Source organism: Gekko japonicus, unplaced genomic scaffold (assembly GCF_001447785.1).
Source record: "Gekko japonicus isolate JY-2015 unplaced genomic scaffold, Gekko_japonicus_V1.1 scaffold7, whole genome shotgun sequence".
In the NCBI taxonomy this organism is placed as follows: domain Eukaryota; kingdom Metazoa; phylum Chordata; class Lepidosauria; order Squamata; family Gekkonidae; genus Gekko; species Gekko japonicus.
Genome location: NW_015159711.1, coordinates 2,036,330 through 2,059,002, shown reverse-complemented (window position 1 = coordinate 2,059,002; position 22,673 = coordinate 2,036,330). Strand labels below are relative to the sequence as shown.

Genomic DNA, 22,673 nt, shown 5'->3' with positions numbered 1-22,673 from the left:
CCGGCTCCGAGCCCCCGCTCGCCTCTCGCCTTCCAAATGGTGGCGGCGGCGGCGGCCTCCGCAGAGCATTCCATGCGCATGCGCACGGACGCTCTGACACTTTCGGGGGGATTTAAATATCCCCAATATTTTTTTTTAAGTTTTTAGATTTTTGTGCACCCCTGGGGACTGCCCCAAGAGTGCACAAAACTCTCCCTGCCCCCCAGGTCGCCCCGGAGCGCGGATTTAGCGATCCGCACAGACGGGGCGACTTGGGTATTAGATATATAGATATCACTCTAAACTAGATTTCTGTGAGTTTGCAGCCAATGAATAAGTAAAAATGCCTGTTCTGGTGTTTTCAGAAAGAGTAAAACAGGAGTCTTGTGGCATCTTAAAATCTAATCAGGATTCATTCCAGCAGAAACTTCCATGGACTGGAGCCCACTTCTTCAGATGCCACAAGTGGATCCTGAGTGTGCAGTCATTTTGTGTATGGGTGTGAAGACAAACAAACAGCAGGGTCAAAGGGGCTGTGAAAGAATAAGTGGTCACAGATCGAATTAAAAATCACAACATTTAGAAACCAGTTGGGGATCATTGCAGTCTCCCTGGACATGCTGGTTCTGGCCTTACAGTTCTTCAACCAAGGAACTTCAAAAGGAGAGTCCAGCATGAAATTGCTGAATTGGGATTCATTAAGAGGTTTCATACTTATCTCCTTCACAGCTTGAAGAAAGATTTGGGATTTCTCACTTTTTACAGACATTAACTTACCTTAGCAAAACATGGGACTCATGAAAGGAGATAACGAAATCTGGCCCTGACTTGAGTGGTGGAGTTGGGGTTAGAGCACTGTGTCCTGGGAACGTGAAATTCAGAAAAAGCAAAAATGCTTAAAGTTATTGTGTGTAAAGTTATTGTGTGTTTTTAATTCAACTAAAGTGTCTTTCTCATCTTAAACCACTCTGAATTGTTTGTTCCCTACTACTTCTGGTCCTTATGGATTTTGTTTTAACACCAGCCCGGTGGGCAGAAATCCAACGGATGTACCTTAATAGGAAGATGGCACCTGTTGACTTTCCACCTGCCATGAAGCCAATCAAAGCCCAAGGCATCTGTAGAAGGTGGGGGGCGGGGGGAAGGTGGCGATGCTAGGGCAAGCTCTACTCGAGCGTCTTAATTGCAGCCGGAGAGAAATGAAGAAACCTCAAGTGGCTCCCAAGGAGACATTAGAAAATCCGAGCTGAAAATGAGAATGATTTAATGTCAAATGAGACAAATGCCGAGTTGATACTCCAATGCCTCACACATCCACTTGTCCTTGGCACTGAGAAAATGAGATTTTTAATATCGGAAAAACAGATTGCCACGAAGGCTCATCCATTGTAAATTTGAGCTGCCTTTTAAGACGGGGATTGGATTGCTCATTCCATTCCATGGTTTGCTGCCACGATTTTCATACTAATATGCAGTTCCCCCCCTCCTCCAACCTACCCACCCTTTTTCAAAATTTACAGCAGCAAGGAAGGAAGAACTTTTTTGGCCTCTTCTTTCCCGTAGTTCTTACCTCCCCCTCCTGCCGGCTGGTTAATTCCATTAATGGATAATGCAGACAGGACAAAGGTTTGTCGGCTTTAACTTCTGCATTAGTGTTATAGATTAATTACAGCATCTCTTGCTGGTTAATGCTAAGAAGACAGGCTTGTGTCCGGTATGCTAGTCTGGAGGATAGAGGCCTTCCGTTTGAAATGCCATGGTGTGAATGTGCATCTAGAAATTTTCATTGGTACTGCATTTGGGGTGGGGCCATGGATCATTGGTAAGCATCTCCTTTGTATGCAGAAGGTCCCAGGCTTAGTTCCTATCTCTGCATCTACCAGGGACCCTGGAGAGGGGCTGCCAGTCAGAGTAGTAGACAGTACTGACCTTGATGAGCGGTCTGTCTCAGAGTAAGGTAACTTACTGTGTTTATGTATCAAGGTGTTTTGAAAGCATATGGGATACAGACCTGTTAGCCAAAGGTTTAGCTGGTTGAGTTCAAATCCATATTGTGAAGGCCACTCACAATACTTGGCTGTTTGACTCACAGCTTCCTGATCTTCAAAATTAATTCGCCCATTTCCTGCCCTGCTTGTCTCGTGAACTATAGTTCCAAATAAACCAAACAGTCCTGTGCAGAAAATAACTTGGTCCATTAAAACGCAATTTAAAAAACTAAAACAGCAGAGCAGCAGGATGAAGCTGGTTATCTGTTACCATTTTGTCTCCACTCCTCTTGCCATTTCTTTTTCTGCACAGTTATGCCGGCAACCTATTCCTGTTAGTTGCTGCCTGAGGTATTCGAAGCATTTGAGAACATTGTCTGACATCACAACAATTCAACCAATGGGAGGACTACAGAGTTGTGATTATTATTTATATGTAGTTCAGTAAGCTTCCTGTACAGTGGGGACTACTGAATTCTGAAGGAGCTGGTGGATATTTGCAGTGCGAGTCACCTGTTAACTTAAAACTGGCTATCCCGCGTCTAATTCCTGTTAGACTTTAAAAAAACCCAACCTTTCAAGAAAAGTGGTTCTTTCTTAGGTTCCTTTTGCCATTGCTGAATAGTCCTTAAGAGCCTTTGCTAGATGTCTAATTTGACTCTATGTTATTTTAACTTTGATGTGTTCCTTGTTAAGTTCTTCTCGAGGGGAATCAAATCAGCATCTCTTTCCTGTTCTTCTTTTCAAGGTCCTTTTAAAAAAAAATAGTTTCAGGCCCCGGTCACACGGGAGGTTTAGGGCTGGAAGAGGGACGGATCGGGGGCGCAGCAAACGGGCGTGATCAAACCGCAACATCTGGGAAGCGGGGCGCACCCGTCCCCGATCCGGCCCTTCAGGCTGAAAATGCGCATCAAAAAAGAACCTGCTAAAGAGCAGGATTTACCTAAAACACCGCAGCAAGCGTGGCCGTCGGATTGCCAGCACGGCCGTCTGCAGGAGCAATCGAGGCTCCCAGCCGAACTGCGCGTGCGCACACATGCGCAGCCGGCGGCCTCGCACTCCCTTCCGTGGCTTTCTCCCTGGCATCTGATCATGCCGGGGAGCAACTGTGTGGCGGCTCACGGGATCTGTGTGATCCCCCCGCCGCGTGTCTCTTTTCGTGCGGCTTTCAAAAGCCGCACTTTGCCCGCATCAATTTCCCCCCGTGTGGCAGGGGCCTTCGTTTGTCAAAATTCTTTCCATAATTTTCCTTTCTCTGTATTCAACTAGTCCAGTTCCTCAAGCCATCCCTTGTAATGTTTTATTTTCTATATTTTACTATCCTTCTAGCACTCTGCTGTGGATCTTTTTTTACTTTGCTTACATTCCTGAGTTGTGGTGTCCAAAACTGAGCATGGTATATTAAACAAAGTCTCCACGGCACCCAAACAAGTGATTGCTCTTGTCTGGCAATCCGTAGGAGTATTTGGGGGGATGGGGGAAGAGACTTTGAGACATCATCAGGACACTCTGTGGCAAAGCTGTCGAGTCTTTAAAGTTCCCGTAGTGTCCTGGCATCACTTCCTGTTCTGAAACAGGAAGTAACGTCCACATGCTCTCCCCCTCCCCTCCATTCCCCCCCTGCAGCTCCATTGGGCATGGGACAGGGAGCATCACCGGGAGGTCCCTTGCCACTACTGCATAAATGGTAACCCGAGATACTGAGTGTGCATTCAGATATTTCTGATCTGAAACTGTGCTTGAAATTTCCTGTTTAGTTTCAGATCTGAAATGAAACTGGAATTTCTGGCACTGTTTTGAATCAGAAATACTCAAATGCACATCCCTTACTGAGGCTTCCTCAAGAGCTAGATATGAAGCTCTCGTTAATAATAATATCAACCAAAATGGCATTGGCCTCATGTGCTTACAGCATCACATCATTGGCTTGGATCAGTTCTTTCTAAGAAAACATCTTGGAAGTTCAGACCAGATGACAACAAAAACAATGTCATAACAACAAAAACAGTGTCATACAATACTTCAATACAATATTTTATTCCATTTATTAATAACTAGAAATAATGCCCGTTGCGGAAATAAATACAACGGGATCTAGAAAGAGGCTCCGGGGGAGTGCTCTGGCTTTGGGCAAACAGTGTCAGTTTCCTGTGGCGACCTCAGCAGGGTTTAATGACAGAGTCCACTGTTTTCTCCAGAGGGACTGATCTCTGCTACCTGAAGAGCATTTGTATGTTTGAGTTATCTGTAGCCCTCACCTGGAGAGTGGTAACCATTGTTACCCATTCTCCTCTCCCCTATGAGGTATGTTATGCAACTGAAAACTCCAACTGCCTTGCGGGGGGGGGGGAGTTTGAGGTGTGGAATGGACTGAAGTCCAATCAGCTTCCATATGCAAAAGACCAGGTTGTCGCAGCAGTTGTGGTGTGGGCGGAACCCGGGCTTTGCCTTCTGATTGGTGGCGATATATGCTGAGGAGCAGTGCCATCAGCCATACACTAAGGGAGTGCATTTTAGAATTAGAACTTTGGCACCCACTATTCAATTATATATAAGGAGAGATACCACCCTGCGTGAGGGCAACATACATCCCCCCCCCCCAGTTTTTCTTCTCAGAACAGTTCTGTGAGGTTGGCCACGCTACTAAGTGTATTGTCCACAATTACCAAGTAAGTATCAAGGCAGAGTGGGGTTTTGCACCCAGACTCTCCCCTAGTTGCAGTCCAACAGAGTCCAACGTATACACCATTTATGTTATGTAAATAATATCCTGATAATATTTAGCATTTTCAAATTAAATAATCTTCTGCTCAATCCCAGCAACACTGTTCTAGTCTAAATTTAAAAAAAAAACAACCCACCTCCCATCATTTCCAGAAGATGCTTGGGGTTTGCGGGATTCCAGCACAACCAGAGAAAATAAATGTGACCTAGGTTGCATGAGATAAGAACTGTTTATTATCTTTCATGTTAAGACATATTCCACTTATCCATTTCAGAATGGTAACTAGCACCGAAGACCTCCAAGAGGCTTTCTGATTTCCTCTCCCCATGTAAAGTATGCTGAGAACTTTTCCAGTGGTGTAAGTACAGTGGCCCATTTTCTTCCCTCTGTTGGTTCAAAAATAGAACTAGATGTAATCCAGTTTAAAGAGAGTGGGGGGAGGGGCAAATGCATGAGTCACCATATTGTTCTGGCTATGGGAGAAGCCTCTTTGGATTTTGCTTCACACCTTCAAGGAAGTTTTGTTGCTAATTTTGCAAAACCTGGTGGAGATGGGCCACAAAGGCTGTCTCTTTGGCTACCCTGTTTTTAACGTGTGGCTAATGACTTACCTGCTTGTTTCCATTGGGCTTCTAGTGTCAAATGTGTTTTTCATGTCTATTTTATTGTTATGTTAACAATCCTCAATTTTATTTTATTTGGGGGAGGGAAGCAGTCTAAAATTTGCTTTTTTCGAATATTCTTATTTTACAGGTGGCTTGGGAGTTATTGTGTTGCTCCAGAAGACCATTGCTCAGTGAGTCCATGGCTCAGAACAGATTTGAACCTGAGCACTGGGCCACTCTGACGCTCAGTGCAGAACAAACTGAATTGTAAGGCCAAGCAGAGATAGTGGTCAATGCGGGACTGCAGCTCCCTGGATTCAAGGCTCCACTAAGCCATGAATTCTTCAAGTTCAGTTTCCCTCTTTACTGTCCCTAGCTAGGCTTTTTCTGAGGAGCTATAAAGCATTTTGCACATCCATGTCTGCTTTTGAAATTTAGGAATAACTAGAGACCTGCTGCCAGTGGTCATGTCAATGTGTGTCAAATTAGGGTTGCCAACGGGTTGAGAAATACTTGGAGATTCTGGTGTTGGAGCCTGTGGTGTGGAGGGTGGGGATTGGGAAGAAGAGGGACCTCAGCAAGGTACAGTGCCATGGAGCCCACTTTCCAAAGCAGCCATTTTTCTCCAGGGGAATTGATTTTTGTCACCCGGAGATCCGTTGTAATTCCAGGAGATCTCCATCAACCACCTGGAGGTTGGCAATGCTATGTCATTTACATGACACAGAGCTCTGTCTCTTCCAATTCCCTTCCTCTCCAGGTCACAGTTGGGGTGTAGATAGCTGTACTGGGAAGAGGTGGCAGTTAACTGACTGTCCCAGTCGTCTGTGGCTGGGGCTGGCTGCTGGAGAACAGCCAGTGGGAGTCACTTGCCACTTGAATCTGCCCCCCCCCCCCGAATTAAGAACAAGAAAGGCTAAATGGGTACAAATTAGGGGGCCCAATCGTACAATATGCACAATTAGGACCTTATATGAACCTATAAAACAGATACGTTTTGGCCTACTGGCCTTCTACACATTATTTCATTACACTGGCTCCATGTTGCTTTTGGAATTGAATCTCCTGGACTAAAATAGGAGGGTACACAATTGAAATACCATTTTGGTTATCTGTACCTGATTTGGACTAGAGATGTGAAGGCCCAGAAAAAACCCGGGAAAATTCGGGGAAAAAACGTTTCCCCCCCGTTTTTTTCCTGAAGCCTTTTTGTTTTTTTCCAAAAAATTGGAAAAATTGAAAAAAGAAAAAAAAATGATTATGGAACGTTTTATTTTAACATGATGAATAAAATATTTTAAGACAAGGTGTTCAAATGATTTTCCAAATCATTTCTAAAATATATATATATGGTATCAGATTGATCTAATTTCTGTGCACTGAGGACAAGTAAGTCCTAGGTTACAAACTGAACCCTCCAATGCAAGAACAAGATGCATTTCTTCCTTTAGGAGGAGCGATTGTCAGAAGAAAATAAAAAAGTTTCAGTTTTCTTTTTGCATGTGGGTGGGTATTCTGTTTGAAATAATTGTTTGGATACACTATATTTTTAATATGCTAGTTGTGATAATTTCATGCCAAGTAAAAATGTCCATAGTCATATTTTATGTTCCTAAAGTAACAGAATGACTTTCAATCTAGAAGAGACAAAAGAAATGCTAATGTAGCATTTTTTCAACTTTTCCGAAAATTTCCATTTCCCCCCGAAAAAAAACGTTTTTTTTTCCGAGCTTCAAAATTTCTGGAAATTTTACATCTCTAATTTGGACACAAGGCAATGTCATATGAGGCCTTTATAGTACATCTTTGCCTTGAGTTACTGATATTTATCAGAACACAATTTTCACTTGGTCCTATATTGATTAATATTAGTATTGCAATAATTGAGCCTATGTGCAACATTTATGCTTGACCACTGAAGAAGGCCAGTAGGCTGAAACGTTTCTGTTTTAGTGTTGCATAAGGTCCTAGTTGTGCATATTGTACAATTTGAAATTCTTATTGAGGCTGTATTTGGGTCTATAGCTGTGTTTAAACTAATTTGTAATAAATACATGTGTTTTTATATCATTTGTAATATTTATTTTATATATTTATTGATTTTAACATTGGGCCTCCTAATTTGTATCCATTTAACCTTTCTGGTTCTTAATTCTATTGTTTCATACCGCCAGAGAACCATAGCAGCCAATATGGCACACCTCAGTTTCCTTCTTTGCCTGAAGAACTCTGAGCGCACAAACTGTCGCAAACCAATGGATCCCAGCCTTGGACCCCGTTCACACCACGGAGTCACCGACATCCCTACAAGAAAAAAAATGATTGTGTTTCTAGCTGGTCGAGCCTGTCATGCTGTCTAATCCATGGGAATGAGACCAGATGGGTGATAGTATGTGAGAAGTGAAAAGGCAAGATGCAGTTTCTGTGAGAACAAAGCTAATAACTGTTGCTCAAATCAAAACCAAGCAATTGTTTCCTTCTCCTTCATCTCATTGTTGGGTTATTTAAAAGTAAATGGGACACCTGTATCCCTGTCCTGCTGTTCAATGAATTCTGGTGTTAGAGGTGGAGAGCATGGTGGGGGCCTTTGAAATTATGAACAGACAGACTTTTTTCCTCTCCCTCTCCCATAATGTGGGAACTTCTGGTTGCCCAAGAAGATTGATTGGCAGTAGACTAATGATAGACAAAATAGAGTACTTTGCTTCACAGAATGTGAAATTAATGAATCAAAAAATTGAAGTTCCTAGGCAAAGTTCTTAAGGAGATTCGCAGAAACATTAAACAAGATTTCAGTTATAAAAACCAATAAAACCAATAACCAATAAAACTATAAAGACAACAGCACAATCAACAAGTTCAGAACAAGTAATACCACCAATATCTGAACAACAATAGAGCAGCCAATAGTCGTAACATATATGAAAATGATGGCTCAGATAAAAATGAACAGAATGGGAAGATCAGGTTAAAAGTGCTCCCTGTTGCCGAACACCTGGGAAAATGACATCGACATATATCCCACCAGTCCACTGAGCAAAGTTTGAAGCCTGCCTTCAGCCTAAGAAGTCCTTCCCCAGCTCAGGGGGCTCTTCCTCCAACAGACAGGCCACTTAAGGTCAAGAAAGCTGGCCTGAAAAGATTCTTTGGCAGTAGGTTGATCTGTAGGGATTAGCCAAGATAGTAGGTTCCAGGTTCGAGGCAGTCAGTGTGGTGTAGTGGTTAGTATTGGATGAGGACTAAGGAGACCTAAGCTTGCTTGCTTATTTATTTATTTATTTGACTTATATCCCGCCCTCCCCACATTGTAGGCTCAGGGCGGCTACTAATTAATGCAGATTTGATTTACAAATTAAAACAGAAAAACCCTGGCCCTAGTTGAGGCAAGTTGGACATCCCTAGGGCCAGGAACTACCAGGAGGTGCTGGTTCATAGAATGCAGTGTTCTACGGGGCTCATATGGGGAGGGGCGGTCTCGAAAATATGCAGCCCCCTGGCCGTATAGGACTTTAAAGGTAAGCACCAACACCTTAAAACGGATCCAGTATTCAGTAGGCAGCCGATGCAGGTCACACAGCACCAGGCAGATATGAGTCCTCACAGGCAGCAACATCTGCGCTAGCTGCAACTTCCGAAGCAGAGTCAAGGGAAGCCCCACATAGAGAGAATTACAATAATTTAATCTGGAAGCGACCATTTCATGGGTCACCACAGCCACATCACGAGGGGTAAAGCATGGGGCCAACTGCCTGAGCTGCCTCAGATGAAAAATGGCAGACCTGACAGTGGTGGTGACCTGGGCCTCCATAGTCAGTGAGGCATCCAGGAACACCCCAAGGTTCTTCACCTTTGGTGCCAGCACCAACAGAGCCCCATCAAAGGCTGGGAGGCCAGTACCCAGTTGCAGGATCTCCAAGACCCAGTTGCAGGACCTCCATCTTCCATGGATTCCATTTCCATTTGCTCTGTTGTAACCATCCAACCACGGCTTGTAACGCCCTGTCCAGATTTTCAGGGGTAGAGTCTGGGTGGCTGTCCATCAGTAGATAGATCTGGGTGTCATCTGCATATTGGTGACAACCCCACCCATACCTCCGAACAGTCTGGGCCAGATGGCGCATATAGAAGTTGAATAACTTTGAGGAGAGAATTGCTCCCTGTGGCACACCATATCCAAGTGAGTGCCACTAAGACAACTCCCCCCCCCAGCACCACCCTGTGTCCCCAATCGTGAAGAAAGGAGGCCAGCCACTGTAAGGCGAGTCACCGGATCCCCACATTGGAAAGGCAGCGGGTCAACAGTTCATAGTTAACAGTATCAAACGCCGCTGACAGATCAAAAAGAATCAGCAGCGCCGAACTGCCTCGATCTCTCTGGAGATCATCCACCAAAGTGACCAACACCATCTGTGTCCTATGAGCAGGGCGAAAGCTGGACTGGAAGGGATCCAGGATGTTAGCATCCTCCAAGAAAGGCTGGAGCAAATCCCCACTCAGTTATGAAGTTCACAGGGGGGTTCACTCACTCTCTTCACTCACTCTCTCTTTCAAACGGTTGTTGTGAGGATAAAATGGAGGGGTGGAGAGCCACATATACCACTAGGAGTTCTTGCAAGGAGGTCAGGATAATGTTATGCTGTCTAGAAAGCTGATTGCTGAAAGGAAAGTAGGAAGGGAGAGAGGCTGCCTTCAGGCCCTTCTTAATGGCATGTGGCTGGCCAACTGTGGGGAAACAGGATGCCTGACTCTGTGGGCTTCTGGTCCGATCAAACACGGCTCTTGTGTTTTTACGATGCTGAGTTATACCCTTACAAACTGACACGAGTCCTTCTGAAAGTTCACCCCCCCAAATGTCCCCAAATCCTCTGCAACAGAATTCTGCAGTAGACTCCCAGGAGGTGTCCAACAGATAAATAAAATGGGAAATGGTTTCCCAAGAGCTGATCTATGTGAAACATAACCTGCCATATTTGTGCAGCCTTTCATGCTTTAAAAATTTGCAGCATATACACTTTTGGTTAGGCCTTTCTTTTAGATCTTTAAACTTATCCATGGAATTCATCAAATTCATTCAGCATTTGGGGGGGGGGTGTTAAGTAAACAAAAAAATGCAATGTATGAAACATGTTGAGAGTATTAACTGTGTCCAGGTATGTGCGTGTTCCTTATTTGTGCACACTCAGTGTCTAAAGCAGGGCTGGCATCTGGCCTTTAAAAAAAACCCACAACAGAGTAAGGTTTTAGCTCTCATGATGGCGGGGGGTGGGTGGGTTTGCAAGCAATGTTCCCTCTAAGCTGTAGAGTATTGCGAGCGAAAATTCTACTTCGTGCTACTGGCATTAAAGTTGTGAGCAAGCAATTTGGCTACTGCATAAATTAGTTTGCTCTGGAGCCATCCCTCCTGAGCTAAGGCAAAAAATGTGTGAGCCGGAGGCTAAAAAACTGTGAGCTAGCTCACACTAACTCAGCTTAGAGGAAACACTGGTTGCAAGTGTATAAATAGTTGTCCTGTGGGAAACCTACCTAGAAATGGAAGCTGAATTCAGTCAGTGGCTAGGAGACAAGACACTCTGGTATCTCCTTTTCTTTCCTCATGACTACCAGGAACAGAGTAATTCAGGTGGGTAGCTGTGTTGATCTGAAACAACAGAACAAAGTTTGAGTCCAGTAGCACCTTTAAGACCAACAAAGTTTAACTCTGGGTATGAGCTTCTGTGTGCATGCACACTTCGTCAGATACATTGAAACAGTTTTCCTCAAGCCTTACGTATAGGTAGAGAGAGGACGGGGTTAGTTCCCAGGAAGGGCTAGTTAGAGTCAAGATGCTTAAGTAAGTGGGGGATAAGTACAGCTGAGGCTGGATTTAAAAAGTTGGTTAGACCTGTGAATGGCAGCAAATTGGCATACAAATACAAGAATTAACAAACTGTTGTGAGGACTAAGGTTGAATCCAGTGGCAACTCCAACTAAGTTCAGTTCTGGGTATGGTAATGCAAAATTGATATGGAGATTCAAATCTCTGCAATTTACATCATTTATGCAAGTAGGGCCCACGTTTTTGTATGTGCAGGACCTCCGTTTAGAAAGCCTTTCAGTAGCAGGACCGAGACTCCTGCCTTGAAGGCTTGCAGTGTTGCTGCTGGTCCAAGTAGGCAGGTTTCAAGCCGGATGAACCAATGGTCTGACTTGGTAGAAGGCAGCTTTAAAAGTTCAGAGCAGCCACAGAAGCAGTTTGTAGTTCACTGCAGTGTGTCTGTGCCCATGAGGGAAACATGGAGGATTGTTACTTTTGTGGGATGTTATAACTTGTGAGGAACCCCAGGGATGGGTAGGATAAGGCTGGAATTTGCTTGCTAGCTGAAGAAAATGTCTAGACATTGAGTTGGATCCAGCTAGCTTTTCTTCTCAGTCTCTTCCACTAACACTTGCTGCTGGAGCCCCTGGTCACACACACAGGGCATTTGTTCAAGCAGGTCCTAGGTTCCCCTGCACAGTCTTCTGGTGGTCGTCCAAGGGAATCCCTCCTCCTTTCCCCCCACTAGCTGGCTCCATTGCCTGATGACTGTGGGAAGCATCTCATGCTGTCACAGCGTCAAAACCCTTACATTCCCTACTCGGAGCCCTTTGAGGTATGGGTTTAGAACAGATGACCCTGGAGGTCCCTTCCAACTCTATGATTCTATGATCACTGCAGTCCTGTGATGACTGCAAGGCAGGCGTGAAGACTAGAGAGCCCTTGAAACTTTTTGGAATTGGTAGAAACTGTACTTTTGATTTTGTTTTCTCAATTCTGTATTTCCCCTGGGTTCCTCCCCCACCTTTTTGTTGATCTCTGTATGTTGCTTGGAATAAATGTTTTTTTTAAAATTAGATCTTCACTCGGAGAGACTTTTTATGCTAAGCTTTTCCCCCCATGGGCCAGCCGCTTACTGTGTTTAATGTAGAGGTGGGGGTGAGGCGGGGGAGGCCCTTGCCGTGCTCTAGACAAGGGGCTTACCCAGTTCTCGCTAGTGGAGCAGAGAAGGGTTTCTCTCTCTGTCTCTCACTCACACATGTACCTCAGCTGCTGAGACACAGATCTTTTCTGGGGCAGTCAAAGTGTCATCATTGTATTATCCCTTCCCCCTGGTGACAGTTCTGACCACAAGCAGAGGATTGAAGGGAACTGGACTTCACACATAAAGCTTCCTTGAATGCATTAATATCCTGTACTCCTTTTTTATTTATATTACTTAATCATGATGAAGGAAGAGCCAGCATGGTGCAGTGGTTAAGAGTAATCTGGAGAACCAGTTTTGATTCCCCACTCCTCCATGTGAAGCCTGCCGGGTGACCTTGGGGCAGTCACAGTTCCCTCAGAATTTTCTCACCTTACCTCACAAGGTGCCTGTTATGGGGAGAGGAAGGAAGGGAGATTGCAAGCCGTTTTGAGGCCTCTTGGGTAGAGAAAAGTGGGGTATAAAAACCGACTCTTCAGCTATGGTGGTGATGTCTGAATCATGGTTTGTGATCAGCTGGCAAACCAGAAATCATGATTTGAAGAGATGTTGGTGAGCTGTGGTTTGTTGTGCGATGTGTGAATTGATGGGTCATACTTACAGCTATAGCTCTGCCTCTGGAGTGCTAAGCACCTGGGGGGGACGAAAGCAGACAAGCAGCCTTTGATTCATGGTTTGACTGTTGTGCATCTGTAAACTTGGACCCTGGTTCTGTGTGATGCCTGATGAGCCGCCCTCTGGAATAGTAGTTTTATGCAGGCTCATTGACTCTGCTGTTGGCATTAGGAACCTGAAGGACTTGAGGACGCTCACAAGAATAATGTGCTGCTATTCCATTCTTGGCCCGGGTTGTATAAGTCGTGTGGCGGCAAGCGTTTGATTATGCTGGATTTATTTTCAGACGTCTCGGGCTGTTCTTATTAACTGTCATCGCTTTGATCGAAAGTGCTCGGCGGATTTCTGCATTTGTGGAGTCCCGTTTTGCATTTCTAAACAGAACTCGGGGGTTGCAGCTTGGCAGGCCTAACGTGTCTGCTTTGAACAATTGTAGCCTGAACGGTGCTAGGTAAGCCAGGGCAGTTATGACAAGAAGTTTCCGCTTGTGAATCTAGCAAAGTGAATAAGGGAGGCAGTTGTGGTAACTGTACAAAATGTTTCTTCTCCGGACCCTTTGGAAAGTGGGCAGTGTGACCCAGTCCCCAGATCTCCTTGACAAGTGACTCCCTTGATAAGCACTCCCAAGCCAGGATCATCTGCTTCACAGGTTTTCATTGCCTCTGTGTCCTTTTTTGTTGTTGTTGTTGTTCAGTTGCACAGTCGAGTCCGACTCTTCGCGACCCCATGGACCAGCTCCCGCCAGGCCCTCCTGTCTTCCGCTGTCCTCTGAAGTTTGCTCAATTTCATGTTTGTTGCATCTATGACACTGTCTAACCATCTCATTCTTTGCCGTCCCCGTCTTCTTTGACCTTCAATCTTTCCCAGCATCAGGGTCTTCTCCAGTGAGTGCTCCCTTCTCATTTGGTGGCCAAAGTATTTGAGCTTCAGTTTCATTATCTGGCCTTCCAGGGAAAGATTATGACATCTTTGGAGGAGGAGGAGGAGGGCCTAAACTAGGGAGAGGCTCTTCTGGCTGCCTGTGCTGAAGGTCCACATCTCCCCACTCAGCCTCCAAGCCTGTTAGTTCTGCTAATGATCACTGAATGATGTTCAGTGGATCTACTGTGAGCACTTGCTTAGGGAATGAGATTCACTGTGAGTCTACTGCATGTTTAGGATTACCCTGCATGTCTGGTTGCGGGGGGGGGGGGGCTATTGCCCCTGAAAAAATAAATTAACAGACACTTAAAGGAGTTGGGGGAAGTTTTATAAGGACTTACAAACATTATCCAGTGATAAACCGTTAATTGGAATGCATGCCCCTTAATTAACAAGGAGTATCACACTATTCTTAAAAGTCTGATTAGAGAATTGCTTTGTAAATTGCCCTGTTTAAAACTCAGGGAGCAATTGCAGGAGGAATTTGACCTGGTTTATTGCTGGAGTCACTGCCGGACTTAGCCCAGCTACTGTAATGGGTCACATTTTCTCAGTCTTCCATGGGAATAATTCCAGAGGGGTATGTTTATGGATTTCGGGGGGGGGGGGGTTTGACATCGTCAGCTGCTTTGAGTCCACATTGAACAGAAGAAAGCTGGTTAAAAGTGCCTAAAATCAATATGTTTAAATGAAAAACATTAATGGCAGCAAAAATAAACAGCTGCCTGTCTGTGTATTAATTTTATTTACTATTTTCATAGTCTGCCTTTCTCACCAAGACTCAAGGCGGATTTCTGAACTCAGTGTAAGTCGATACAGTCAATAGGACAGGAGAATTAATAAGCAATGTAATAGGATAGAATTACGCTAGTCTGAAACGAAGTATGAAGTCTTAGGTATGATATGTTAAACAAAGCAGAAAATAGTATTATGTAGATAGAAAAGCAAAGCAGTGAAAGCTGAAGACATATAACACCATGTACACATAGTGGTATATGCCACAGTCCCATTCCCTTCACAACATGCCTTCTTGAACCATTCCTTTACAATACAGCCCTGTTACTTTTATATGTAGTTTGTGGAATGACAAATGCATGGGACCCTTCCTGACCTTCTCAGGCAGGCCATTCCACAAGATGGGGGGCCGCAACATGAAATGTACGGGTGGTTGTTGATCTTGTCTATTTGCAGGGTGGCATCCGAAGAAGAATAAACATAGGTGGACTAAACATATCTGCCCATTTTTGTCAAACACATGTAGTAAGATCTTGCTAGGCAGGCCTTACAGTTGTCACCAGCCCTGGAGAAAATCATCCTGTCCTTTTAACTGAAGCTTAATGTGTGGAAATTGACAAGTGAAGCTTTTCGCGGCAGGGAGGTAGGTAACATCATCTGGTAAGCAGTATCCCATAAAGCCCCTGTTAATGGGACAGGATGCTGTTTTTGGATTGCCAGGTCCCAGCGGGGGTACCCTCACTTTGGGGGGTTTTGATCCACTGCCAGCCACTGGGGGAAACCCCACCCCCAAACAGGGATGTCGCACACGATGTCCCGCTCACCCCCAGAGCGCCCCCCCAAATCCTCCCACCATAACAGCAAGGGGACCTAGCAACTCTATGCTGTTTTCTCTAGGCAGTGGGCAGCCAAGGTATATGAGGTTACAAAAGAACAAACAATAGGGTCAAAGGGGCATGAAATGGAGGAAGCACAGGGTAAAATTTAATGATGTAATGTTGATTGTCAAGAAAACTACCAAGACTATTCACAACTGGTGCCTTTGCTATTTTTGCCAGCATCTATAATGGCTGAGGATGAGTCCCATATTTTGCTAAGATAGCTAATGCTTATAATTGCAAAAGACTTTCAGGCATTTGGGGAACATTATGTTAGACCTCTTGATCATCAGTTCCTTAGGATTCCTTAGTCATTAGCAGTGCTAAGTATGTTAGCCATTACCAATGTGAAACTAGCTTGTCAAAACTAGGGAGCTCATCAGCTGCGATTGTTGTGAACGGCCTCTATACTGTATTGCATTTGAATTTTTAACATCATTACATTTCACTCTGTACTTCCTAAATTTCATGCCCCCTTGACCCTGCTCTTTGTTTATTTCATAACCTCATATAAATGAATGCCTCATGAGGACCTGCTGCATGCTGCTGACAAAGTGGATTCTAGCCTGTGAAATCCCATGCGGGAATAAAAACTTGAGAGGCTTGAAGGACTTGCCTGGAGAGGAAAAAAATGCCTGCCCCTTTAAGGGAGACTTGGTGGGGTGTTATTTACCAGGTAAAGTTATTTGCCTCCATGTCAAAAACAGCTTCAGTTGCCCCTTTCTCCACATTAATCCTCTGTTAAAAGGACAGGACTTTTTTTTCTCCAGGCCTGTTGATGTCCTTACTTGAAGTTGCAGCTAGGCCCCTGTTTGCTTTTCCAAATCTGTTCAACATTTGGATTTTATCGGCGATGTGGAGTAGCTGACTGTCTGTGTTACCTTTTGCCAAATATTGTTCAATAGAGTATGTGTATGATGTTTTATAAATAGGTACCGCCAGGGGTCGATTCGGGGGGGATCGCGGGGGATCGCCGTCCCCCCGGGTGAGGTGCGGGGGGCGGGGCATATGAGGAAGCCCCGCCCCCTGTTTCCAGTCGCGCTAAAATGGCGATTTGACGCACCCTGTAAGTGCTCAGGGTGGACGGGTGTTCCTTACAGCAGTTTGGACTGCATTTTGGTCCAACGCGGCTTCCCCCAGGCAGGGGGAATGACTGGCAGGCATCAAGACCCAAGAGAGAGTTGAGATTGGTGTGATAAAGTCTCGGAGGAGGCTTGTATTACACTTTGATCCCCTCTCCCGAAGCGGGCAAGCGCATTCAGGGGGTGTGGCCTTATGACACACTTCCGGTGATGTCAGGGGGTGTGGCATATGCTAATGAGTTCCCCTAGCTCTTTTTCTACGAAATGACCCCTGTGTACCGTTTCGGTGGGAAGGTAACAGCGTTCCGTGCGCCTTGCCGTTTAGTCAGTCCGGCCACATGATTACGGAAAACGTCTTCGGACAGCGCTGGCTCTTCGGCTTGGAAACGGAGATGAGCACCGCAACCCTAGAGTCGGACTCGACTGGCTCTCGAGCAAGGGAAACCTTTACCTATGATCTTTTAGAGGGGACTCTGGATGGCCCTCGTGAGGGCAACCAGAGATGGGGCCTCTTCCGTTTTGACCTCTCACTGGTGGAAAAGTCTACCTTTTCACTATTCACTTGGCCCCAAACGTATTTATTTATTTATTGGATTGTAACCGCCCTCCTCCACCAAAGCAGGGCTCAGGGCTGTTTACAACATAATAATACATAGTACAGGATTAAAATTTAAAACTGGTAAAAATACAATAAATGATCTAAAAAGATGGTGTTAAAAAATTTCAACAGTGCCACTGCCTCACGGTGTGTGTGTGTGGATTTTATTTATTTATTTATTTATTTATTTGTCTAATTTGTACCCCGCCCTCCCTGCCAAGGCAGGCTCAGGGCGGCTTATAGACAGTATGGGGATGCCAGAAGGAGGCGACTGAATGCCTGGTAGAACATCTCTGCCTTACAGGCCCTGTGGTGGGACTGTAACAAGTCCTGCAGGGTGCAGATGTTATTTGGCCAGAGCGTTTTCTGCCCTGGCTCTGGTTGAGGACAGCCGGACACCCCTCGAGCTTTTATGTACCGGGTAAAAATACTGTGTTTCCCAGGCATCTTGTTGGAGCTCCCCTCCCTTTTCTTGATGGCTGCTGCTGTTCATGCTTTCGCCATTCGTTTGTGACTTGCATTGTACTGGTTTGGTTTTTTGGTTTTTTTTAAAATGCTGCTTCTTGTTTTTAATGATACAAGACTGTTTTCTTATCTGCCGCTGTTTAAATGATTGCGTCTTTCTATGCTGAGTATATTATATTTTATTGAAATGTGTTTTTTAATGGTGTTGTCATGAACCGCCTTAAGAAAGCGGGATAAACAAATTCATCTGAACACAAGATGTCTGTGCATGAGGAAGGGTGTGTGTGTTTGTGTGTGTGTGAGAGAGAGAGCAACAAAAGATGTAAGTACTTTGGGTAATGGTGGCATTTACTGGTTAAGTCTGAAAGACTTATGAGAAAATTCAGAGACTTACTGGTAAATGTCAGAGCTGACCGTGTGCTTCCTAAAAGCCATTCTAACATCATCGATTCCTAGTGAAGAGACACTTCCCATGTCACTGTTGGACAACATGAGCCTCGTAACCCAAATATTCAGCCTTTCCCACTGCATCTCTTAAAACCTTAAGAATTCCCAGCAATAGTCAATATTCACCAAGTTTCCAACATAGAAATTCTACTTATTTTTTAAAAAGTGATACATTTTAAAGGTAGCAAACATAAATCTATATAAAAAAAATCTACTGACTGGTACATTCAAATTTCTCCACTCAGATGAGTATATCTTATTCCAATAGGTAACTGAAGGGTGATCATTTTTCCTGCAAATGATTTATACTTCCATATTCCTTCTGCTGTTCATAGAATGCTTGATTTAAAACTCCCTTCTAGACATTTCTCTTAACTTTTGGAAGTTTTTTCAGTTTCTAATTACCGGTGTTCTCCAGTTTTGGCAGTTGTAAACAAAACAGCAATAAATTTCATGAGCCAGGACTCAAAGGGCAGCCGAAGGAGGGCTCCATTTTTACCCATACCCCCTCCAATCCCCCACCCCTCTGTTCCTGAGGCTCCCCTGCCCCCAGCCTTTCAGAAAGTAGAGTGGGAGGTGGAGAACTAGCAAAAAAAAAACCAAAACCCCCCACCCTTCCCCCGTTAAAGTGGCATTTGGATACTACCCCATATCTTTAGCTGGAATGTTCCTTTTCCCATATCCTAATAACATAATCATTTTCATTTAATGATAGTAATCAGCCTTTGCTTACTTCTATCCAGAGCTATTTTTGGCAGGAACGCACAGGAACGGAATTCCGGCTGGCTCCCGAGTTGGCCACACCCAGCAAGGAATCCATTAGCATAATAGGCCACACCCAACAGCAGAAACTCATTAGGATTGGCTACATTAGGTGTGTGTGGCCTAACATGCAAAGGAGTTCCTGCTACAAAAAAAGTCCTGGGTTTTGACAACAAACAAGATAAACAGAATAAGAATCAAAAGGTGGGTGTGGCTGGATGACCACATTTCTGGTAAATGGGGTGTGGCCTAATATGCTAATGAGCGGTGCTGTCAGGGTGTGGCCTAATATGCTTATGAGTTTCTGCTGTTGGGTGTGGCCTATTATGCTAATGAGTTCCTGCTGGGCTTTTTCTACAAAAAATGCCCTGCTTCTATCACTGGAAACATGCTTGTTGAGGGGAAAAAACTTAACTGGACTCCAACTGTGGATATAATTTGTGCGATCCTTGTTGTGTTTTACCATTCATCTGAACATCAAGGGATCATCTGGATAATCGCCTTTTGAATTTGGAAGTTTGAATGAGTGGGGAAGCAGCCCTGCCTTCTTCACAACTGCCATGCAGGATACAGGGCTTGCAGTGTAAACCCGGGTCTCTTCTGTTGGAATATGCAAGTTCTATAGTGCAGCCTTATGAAGAAGATCTGAAGATCACCCTACAGGGGGACAGCTGAAGGACTGGTAGTTAGCACAGATAGATTAGGGACTGCCCACAATTTCAAATTATGTCCTTGCTGTCTTCTGATTGGCTCTTCTGGAGACTTCCTGCTCCTGCAGAGCTTCCTTCTCGTCGTCGTTCCTCCTTCGGCAGTTAGGCTAGCCCAGGGGTGAAAATCCGAGACAGGGAACTAGTAGCAAATTTTATCCACTGGTAAAATATGTATTGCATTCTCTTGTAGGGGGAAAAATCAGATTCTCCTTCTTTGATAGAATTTGGTTAAGCGCTTTTATAAAAGTCTACATGGATGTACTCTTAAAAATTGGGGGGGGTGGATCAGCTGACATTTGTAGAAAAATTAATTTCCTTTAAGAAACATTGGAATATGAGATTTCAGGACAATGTTCAATAATGTTTTAACATTTATTATAAAGAATGCTATATTATAATGGGGGAAAGCCTTAACAGCAAAGGCTATAAGAATTATTTTATAGGCTGTAACATTGCTAATTTTTTATTTATCATTAATTCTGTATTGCTTACTTTTTTGTGCTTGTAATTTTTTAAAAGCATTTTGGACGCACATGAAACTTTCTTATACTGAATCAGGCCATTGGTCTGTTAAGATCAGTATTTTCTACTCTGATTGCAGAGGCTCTCCAGTGGTCTCTAAGGTCTTTTGCTTCACCTACTGCCTGATCCTTTTAACTGGAGATTCTAGGGATTGAACCTGGGATCTTCTGCATTCCAAACAGATACTGTACTATTGAGCTACGGCCCCTCTGTTTCTGAACATCTGAGTAACTTCCAAAGTTGCATTAAATGTCTTCTACTTAAGTGTGGAGCTGTTTGAATCTCCGTGGCTGAAGTGGGACTAGATTGGGAATAGGGACTGTATGTGTACCGGAGGCAGCTGTAAAAGGAAGTGAATTGTGCTAGTCTCTTCATCTTTTCTCCTGCTCTTTTCCCTAGCCTGCTGGAAACCATGTTTCACTACACAGATGAACCCAGATTCACCATAGAGCAGATAGACCTGCTTCAGCGCCTGAGGCGTACAGGGATGACACGGCACGAAATCCTCCATGCCCTGGAAACCTTCGACCGCCTTGACCAGGAGCATAGCGACAAGTTTGGGAGGCGGTCCGCTTATGGGGCCAGCGGCGGATCCTGTAGCAACAGCACCAACAACGTCCCAGCGTCTTCCTCCACAGCCACAGCTTCCACGCAGACCCAGCACTCTGGGATGTCCCCGTCGCCTAGCAACAGTTACGACACCTCCCCACAGCCTTGCACTACCAATCAGAATGGGAGGGAGAGTAACGAGAGGTTGTCCGCCTTCAACGGAAAGATGTCACCCACCCGCTACCCGCTGGCCAACAGCATGGCTCAGAGATCGTACAGCTTCGAAGCCTCTGAGGAGGACTTGGATGTCGATGACAAAGTGGAGGAGCTGATGAGGTGAGCAAAGCTGTTCTGAATAGACTTAGACTATCCCAAAGCAAACTATTTGTCCCCTTTAAGGATCACTTGGGGCTCTCCGAGAGAGCCTCCATGCCCTTATTCCCAAATCACAGAATTCTACCTTTGTAACCCTGGTCGAAGCACCCCAGTTTCAAGGGTGATTCCCAACCAGCTTGCAGTTCCTTCTGGAGCACAATCTACTGTCTAATGTTGGATGACCATCCTGGGGGGGGGGGGGTTTGCTTCATTTATACCCTTCCTTTCTCCACATAGTCTCTTCTCCTCCATTTTATCCTCACAGCAACCTTTTAAGATAGGTTAGGCTGAGAGAGAGAGAGCGACCGGCCCAAAGTCACCCAGTGGCCTTCCGTGTCGGAGTGGGTCTCCCGGATTCTAGTCTGTCACTCTGACCACTAAACCCCACTGCTTTGGCGACTGCTGTAGTGACGCCACCAAGGAGTGCTGCATCCATTGTGATTAATTGCCAATTTAAATGTTATTGCGCGATACTGATGTGCAGCGAGATTAAGTGTTACCAGCTATTAGGGCACTTTTATGATTTTGGAAGAAAAGGTTTGTTTCCTTTTATGTGAGATTGGAGGCTGGTTGCTTACTACATGGTCCAGTGGTAAAACAGGACAGGAATGATAACACCACAGGAACCCACTTCCATCTTATCCCTGCCAGTGCCTGTATGTTCTAAAGATTTTTTTTTAAATGGCATTTCACTGTCATATATCAAACGGTATGAGCTTTGGTGACCAGAGCCAAGAACAAGGCAGTGAGTAAGAAAACTTGCATGATTTGGATGAAGAGCGTTCGTGGGAAGGGATTACCAAGGCTGTCTGCACTAAGTCCTTTTTTAAAAAAAAATCTGTACCTGGGAAATTCAGATTCTGCCCCCAGAAAATCTGAATGTGACAACCTATATGAACAATCCAAATAAAGCATGTGAGCGTCACTTCTTTTCCGTCACCTTATTCTGACATTTTTACTGTTTGGCGTAATTGATTCTGGTTTTGCCCATCTTTGGGAGGAGTGGGAAGTTATGGGACGGCCCTGAAATCCAGCCTCCAAAATTGTTCTGAGATTTTAGCCAACATCATCCATTCGGTGTTGACCATGACTTGTGAGGACCATGGCCTGAATACTACGCAGATGTGCAGCAGAACATTCGAAACAGCAGAAACCCAAAAGAATACCCTACACTGTGGTAACCTTTCACGTCAGTTACCATGCTGAACCTGAAGAGCCACGCCGCCGCCACCACTGGCCACCGAGTACTCTCTTCTGTGGCTCTGTCCCTTCTGCCAGTTACCCATCCTGCACTCTAGTATCTTCGCTTCAGATGAACGATGTGAAGCTGCAGCAGTGAGCAGAGCAGAAGTGGGAGTCCTGTTACAAAACCTCTTTCCCCACTGCCTAGCTCTGTGTGTGTGTGTGTGTGTGTGTGTGTGTGTGAGAGAGAGAGAGAGAGAGAGAGAGAGAGAGAGAGAGAGAGAGAGAGAGAGAGAGAGCGTGTTTGCACGCGTAAAGTGTCATCAAATCACATACAATTTATCACCACGTGTAGGGTTTTCAGGGCAAGAGATATTCAGGGATGGTTTGCTGTTGCTTGTCTCTGCGTTGAAACCCTGGACTTCCCTGGTGGTCTCCCATCCAAGTACTAACCAGGGCCAATCCTGCTTAGCAGCCAAGATCTGACGAGATCGGGCTTGCCTGGGCCATCCGGGTCAGGGCACTCTTCCAGCCTAG

At 44.9% G+C, this 22,673-nt stretch overlaps 1 protein-coding gene across 1 annotated transcript in view; it reads left to right on the top strand.

Moving 5' to 3' along the window:
- Nucleotides 1–22,673, top strand: part of HMBOX1 (homeobox containing 1) — a 119,025-nt gene that overhangs the window by 55,050 nt on the left and 41,302 nt on the right. The window contains exons 2-3 of the mRNA XM_015405809.1: nucleotides 4,967–5,050; nucleotides 20,430–20,915. Coding sequence (XP_015261295.1) covers nucleotides 5,028–5,050; nucleotides 20,430–20,915 — 509 coding nt within the window. The 5' untranslated portion in view covers nucleotides 4,967–5,027. The remainder of the gene's footprint in view (nucleotides 1–4,966; nucleotides 5,051–20,429; nucleotides 20,916–22,673) is intronic.